The sequence below is a fragment of the Fonsecaea monophora genome (genome assembly GCF_001642475.1).
Source record: "Fonsecaea monophora strain CBS 269.37 chromosome Unknown Scaff23, whole genome shotgun sequence".
Classification (NCBI taxonomy): Eukaryota; Fungi; Ascomycota; class Eurotiomycetes; order Chaetothyriales; family Herpotrichiellaceae; genus Fonsecaea; species Fonsecaea monophora.
Genome location: NW_019173954.1, coordinates 1 through 6,812, shown reverse-complemented (window position 1 = coordinate 6,812; position 6,812 = coordinate 1). Strand labels below are relative to the sequence as shown.

At 52.1% G+C, this 6,812-nt stretch overlaps 1 protein-coding gene across 1 annotated transcript; it reads left to right on the top strand.

Annotated features, from left to right (window-relative positions):
• Positions 1–1,681: 1,681 nt before the first annotated feature.
• Positions 1,682–5,812, top strand: AYO21_04177 (hypothetical protein; the record flags this gene model as incomplete). The annotated part of the gene is made up of 6 exons (XM_022654150.1): positions 1,682–2,174; positions 2,241–2,507; positions 2,566–5,232; positions 5,292–5,321; positions 5,395–5,586; positions 5,640–5,812. 6 exons carry the CDS (start codon positions 1,682–1,684, stop codon positions 5,810–5,812), a joined length of 3,822 nt encoding a protein of 1,273 aa, XP_022513427.1.
• Positions 5,813–6,812: the final 1,000 nt, after the last annotated feature.

The window sequence follows — 6,812 nt, the reverse complement described above, 5'->3', positions numbered from 1 at the left end:
TAGTGTGATCAATATTCATGAGCCTGCAGGAATCAGACACAGCCTGGATGTTCAGCGTCACCGAAGACAGGGCGACGAGCATATATAACAAATACCTGAGTGCAGAGGACTCTGACCTGCAGGAAGTGGAGCACGAGCCGGAAATATCAGCCAAGGCCACCAAGGCATTGGAGGAGGATCGAGAGTCAGAAATCGTTGCACTTTTGTGCGATCGGAAAGCTCAAATCCGACCCCTGTCTGACCGTCTGAGACCAGCTTTCAGCCGCATCAAGCGCGACCGCGGTGGGATGCGTCCACAGCTGCTCGGTCCGATATATGTGTGAGATCAGTGGGCAAATGGCCTCTTGTAATCAATCCATTTCTCTCGTTTAGTGGACGGTGTGCATTAGCAGAGATTGAGGTTTCTATTTGTAGGTCTTAGGGCTGGACGGAAGTGTGGGCATGCGAGACTAAGGACTCGGTAGGTGGCTGGACAAGGACAGGGCAAGCTTGTACGGCGGGGAGGGAGCTGGCGGGGAGGACGAGGCGTGAATGAGGGGTTGAGCGATGATGAAGTCAATTGCCTCAGTCGTAGGAGTTGAAAAGATTGAGCCCATCGACATCAATCAATATGGGCTCTCAGATTGACCAGGACAAGCACTCGACGGTGCTGAAGCGGAGAGGGATTGAATCCTTTGAGGCTCGAAATGGGAAAGATGAGTGACTGCAGCTTTTGTCATTGCAAATTCCCTGTTGGTGACTTTTATATGGTTGATGACGCGAGTGCTGGGGAGGGGATGCCCAAATGCGAACCCCAGGCACCCCTCGCCCTTCCCATAACTCAATTACTTAGGCGTCGCTGTAGCCTTGGAGGCTAGGCTCTTAGGCTCTGGGTGCCCCCGGCGGCCTCTGAGGGGTATGAATAGGCGCAGACCCTGAGTAGAGGAGCGAGAACAAACCCTCCCGGAGGATCGTCGCACTCAAGTTTCACCATCTTTGCTTGTTTATTGTTTCTTTCCTCTAGCAGTGCTACGTCACGCCCCATCACTCTGTGGTGCTTCTATCCATCATTAGTACTCGGTACTTGGTCGCCGTCCCATCCCCCTCTCCCGCCTCTGTACTGTGGCAAAGAACAGAAAACACCCGAGACCGGGACGTGACCTGGCCAGGGCGTGGCGGACAGTCTCCTCTTCAGCCCTCGAAGCGCACCGAGCGAAGTGGGCGCAGTCGCAACTGCAGCTGCAGGCGTCTTTTTGCAGTCACCACCAACGGCTCCCGCAAAGCCTGAAAGGTCGGAAAGTCTGAAAGCCTGAAAGCCTGAACTTCTGAACCACCCACACAATCCACGCAATAAAGTATCCACCACTCATCATTGTACTGCATGTTTGTCCTCGCTAACACTACAACAACAATCTTAGCCATCATCCTCAAGTCCTGACACTACGTGCGATATTGTCCAAGGCCCCGTGAGATTTCCCTCCGCCACCAACGGGAAACACTCTGTCTCTCTCCCTCTATTTTTCCGACCGCATTCTTCGCTATCGGCGTGGTCAGACAAATGCCCCTCCGGCCTCGACACGGGCTCGTGACATTGCACTTCTGTTCACTGTGAAGTCTGCAGCTGGCCATAACTCACCCACCACACCTTCCCTTACCGTCTCCCTGACCCTCTCGTCGCCTCCGTATCACTTCTCTCACAACCATGGCGGACCCTGACCAGGCCATCGCCGAGGTCTATCGCAAGATCGAGCGAGAAAAGGCTCTTATCAATGCCGCCACTCACATGCGACAGTCTACCAACAACGCCGCAGTCCAGGCACGTGTCGACAGCAACATCCGTGACAGCAGGCGGAACATTTCATACTTGGAAGAAAAATTGGCAGAGTTACAACTGAGGCAGCGGGGTCATAATGAGGGCGTCGCTCCCCCTCCACCTGCTCACGGCGGGTCCGGGTACCAGACTCCCTCAGATTCTCGTATGCAGCAGTCACGATTTCAGCACGGCGGGGGACCGACTCCTCCTCCCAAAGACGAGCGAGGCTATTTCTCCAACGAGAGAGGTGACTATGGTGACCCTGGTCCAGGAGGGTACAGCCAGGGAGGTACGGGCATGATGCCTCCTCGAGCTCCCTATGGAGACCCTCGTCCTTACAGTGCTCCGGTCCCCAAAGCACGCCCGAACTTCTCGAAACTAGGTATTTATCACATCCAGGTCCTCGTGAAGGAGTTTCGGGTTTACTGACACAAAATCTTCCTTCCAGACCTGATCAAGTATGACACCCCATATCTCGGTCCCAAGATCCAGCTCATGCTCTCCCAACTCGAGTTCAAACTGTCAGTCGAAAAGCAGTACAAAGCAGGCATCGAGAAAATGGTGCGGCTGTACCAAGACGAAGGCGATAGAAAAAGCAGACTGGATGCCGAGGGTCGGCGCATCGAGAGTAATCAGAAAGTTCAGTTGCTCAAGCAGGCCTTGAAGCGATACATGGACTTGCACGTCGACATTGAAACGTCCGATGCTGCTGACGGTGAGTGGGCCAAGTGTTGGTACTTGTATTTCCCCGTGCAAGGCTGACTTGCATTTAGATGACAGTCTCAACGCTCCCAATATGCGAAAACCCCTGACAGGTCACCTTGAAATGCGTATTCATGCCATTAAGGATGTCGACCACGCAGCCTCATCACGCTTTTCAAGAGGCCCCGAAACGTTCGTCATCATGAAGGTCGAGGACAACATTCGGGCCAAGACTCGGGCGACACGCACAGATAAATGGACAGAGGAAACTCATCACGTTGACATCGACAAGGCTAACGAGATTGAACTCACGGTCTATGACAAGGCGGGTGACCGACCAACTCCAATCGGATTTCTATGGATTCGTATCTCGGATATCGCGGAAGAAATGCGCCGGAAAAAGATTGAGTCGGAATTTCAACAGAATGGCTGGGTATCTGCAGACAAAATGGCAAACGGTGGAAGCCCGGGCAAACCAGGACCTGACTTTCAATCCACACCATTTATGCCTCCGGGAGACGCTGCTGGCGCCGGCTCTGCCGCTGGTTTCGCCCAAAATTCCCAGCAGCAATTCCAACCCGTGATGATCGATTCTTGGTTTTCTCTCGAACCTGCAGGCAGGATTCATCTCTCAATGAGTTTCCAAAAGCAAACGGGCGGCAAACGGCCATTCGATATCGGCCTCAACCGACAGGGCGCTGTGCGCCAGAAGAAGGAAGAGGTGCACGAGAAACAGGGCCACAAGTTCGTCAAGCAACAGTTCTACAACGTCATGCGCTGTGCGCTTTGTGGAGATTTTCTGAAGTACTCGGCGGGCATGCAATGTGCAGACTGCAAATACACTTGTCACACCAAGTGCTATCCAAAAGTGGTCACCAAGTGCATTAGTAAGGCCAACTACGAAACGGACCCCGACGAAGAGAAGATCAACCACCGCATTCCACATCGCTTCGACAATTTCTCAAATATCGGTGCCAACTGGTGTTGCCATTGTGGTTATCTGCTGCCTCTAGGAAGACGCAACGCGAAAAAGTGTTCGGAATGTGGCCTGACTTGTCATGCCCAGTGTCAGCATTTGGTTCCGGACTTTTGTGGCATGTCAATGATCGTCGCCAATGAAATCTTGGAGACTATTCAGAGAACGAAACACCACAATAAGTCCTCGTCCGTGAGCTCTGGAATGAGCAATCGAACACTGAGACCCAATTCCGCAGCCAGACCGGGTCCCACGTCTCCCACACAGAGCTTCATCTCGGACAGCGCGACCCTAACACCACAGATATCGAACCAATCGTATGATCAACATCAAGAACAACCGAAGCCCTCTGCTGCTGCTATGAGCGCTGCACAAAACATGATGTACAACCAACCCCAAGCTAGCCAGTCACAGCCATTCCAACAACAGCAGCAGCAAAGACCATTGCAGCAAAAAGCCGTATCTACCGCGGCAGTGCAAGCAGCCGCCGCCGCCACGAATCGGCCGCCATCTCAACAATACAACCAATCGTTCAATGATTACAGTCCTCAAAAAGTGCCTGCAGATCGTTACGCCAACGCTCGACCCCCCGCACCAGAACAACCACACGCTTCTTACGATCCTCGAGCCTATCAAGGATATGTCCAACCGGCGCAACAACAGGCGCCTCAGCATCAAGCACCACAGCAAGCAATCATCCAATCTCAAAGACCTCAACCTCAAGCAGCGGCAGCAGCGGCAAGCTATGCACCCGCCCCCATCAAACCGGCGCCGTCGTCACAACAACAGGTAGCCACGCCTCCCTCTGGGCGCGGATCGGGACCGAGAATTGGCCTTGATCACTTCAATTTCCTCGCAGTACTAGGAAAGGGCAACTTTGGAAAGGTCATGCTTGCAGAGGCTAAGAGCTCAAAAAAGCTGTACGCCATCAAAGTCTTGAAGAAGGAATTTATCATTGAGAACGACGAAGTCGAGTCAACCAAATCCGAAAAGCGAGTTTTCCTGATCGCCAACAAAGAGAGACACCCATTCTTACTCAACTTGCATGCTTGCTTCCAGACCGAGACTCGAGTGTATTTTGTGATGGAGTATATTTCGGGCGGTGATCTGATGTTGCACATTCAGCGTGGACAATTCGGCCTTAAGCGTGCTCAGTTCTACGCCGCCGAAGTGTGTTTGGCTCTCAAATACTTCCACGAAAATGGTGTCATATACCGAGATCTGAAATTGGACAACATCCTCCTCACCCTGGACGGTCACATCAAGATCGCTGATTATGGTCTTTGCAAGGAGGACATGTGGTATGGGTCGACGACTTCCACATTCTGTGGTACGCCAGAGTTCATGGCTCCTGAGATCCTTTTGGACAAGAAATACGGCCGTGCGGTTGATTGGTGGGCCTTTGGTGTGCTCATCTACCAGATGTTGCTGCAGCAATCTCCGTTCCGTGGGGAGGACGAGGACGAAATCTACGACGCGATCCTTGCGGACGAACCCCTATATCCCATCCACATGCCGCGTGACAGTGTTTCGATCCTGCAGAAACTGTTGACAAGGGAACCCGAATTACGGCTGGGCAGCGGACCGGGAGACGCTGAAGAAATCATGAACCACGCCTTCTTCAAGGGCATCAACTGGGACGACATCTATCACAAACGGGTTCCCACACCGTTCAAACCGACCATTAAGAACGAGAAGGATACAAGCAATTTCGACCAGGAGTTCACGAGTGTGACGCCGGTGCTCACACCAGTACAAAGTGGTAAGTTTTGGTTCATTGTCCTTCTGGGTTCGCAGACAGCTGACATTATGTGTTTCCAGTGCTTTCGCCTGCCCACCAGGAGGAATTCCGTGGGTTCTCGTATACGGCCGATTTCATCTAGGAGAAGGAAACAGAAGGAGGAACAAACCCCCTCGATGGCAGTGAGGTTGATCCTAGCACCGAAATTCAATGTTTCGAGGAAACAGTTGATGCCGAGCTCGGCGATCCGCAAGATACGGGAGAAGGTCCAGTTTTGCGGCTTCGTTCAGTCACCTCCAAAACCTCAGCGATTGAAGCACCACGGGAATGGGAAGCAATGCAGTCTGGCGCGGTCGACCCAAATTGCTGGCAATCGTAATGCATGCCAGTCGACGATAAAGTAAGCATTGCTAGCGCATCCGCTTCAGCGTCTCTAAGAGGAGCCGTGGTCATCACCAAGGTGTCAGAGCCTCGCTCTAGGACCAAGAAAAGTGCGGAATGGAATTGCATCTATATCGGGATCCAGGTCACCCATAAGCTGATGGCCCTCTGGAAGCTCTGCAGGCGGGAAAAGGACATGACGCGTGATGAGTTGGCATGAAGTTGGCATGAGTTGGACTGAGCGTCTAGCAAAGTGGTTGGGATGAAGTGGCTGTGGAACGAGAAACGAAACATGACGGAATGGAATACGCGAACCAAAATTGGAATCGAAGCTTTGGATGACAGGCAGACGAAAACTCCAGACGGGCAATGACTGGACAGACTTAGAGAGAAGAAAAGGGAGCAAGGCCAGACCAGACAGAAAGAGAATCAAATCGTATCACTTCAACGCAAGATTAAGAATTTGCTCCATGGGTTTGTCCTGTCATTTGCGACGTTCAACATTTGCTTGACCATGGCACCATTAGGAGGTCCTATATACGCCACGCCTGATACCTCGATTGCGATTGCCTTGACCTTTTGCACAAGCCCAATGGACCATCGACGATAGACTATAGACCAGAGGACCAGAGGACACGACAAATAATCCCTTGGAGAGAGAGAGAGAGAGAGAGAGAGAGAGAGACAGATTGACAGACAGACAGACAGGTCCATCCATCCATTCAAGCCTCTCCCACCTTCAAGGTCGCGTGGAGAACGCCCGTCGCATCTTTCCTCTCCAAAGACTTTTTGACCGGGTGGGGGTCGTTGAAGATTTCGTTGATTTCTTCGAGTGTGCGGCCCTATAGGATTTCACGGTTGGTTAGTTATACCGCGTTGTTTTTGTCCTGGTCTGTTCTGACCGGGAGGATATGGCAAAGCTGAGAGATGACAGGAGAGAGAGAGAGAGAGCGGTGATTTGTTTTTGGGGGGGAGGGGGGGGGGGGAGAAGAAGAAGAAAAAAAAAAAGAAGAAATAGAGGGAGGGGGAGGAGAGGAGAGGATAGAAATTTTTTGGGAAAGGATAGGTACCTGGTTTTAGGGAGAGAGGAGAAAGGTGAAAGGCCCCCGGAGGAGGCAAAAAAAAAAAAACACAAGGAAGTAGAGAAGGAGGATGTGGGAAATGGCAACACGCAAGGCGAATAGGTCACGTAAACACATCACACAGCCACAAAAAAGCAA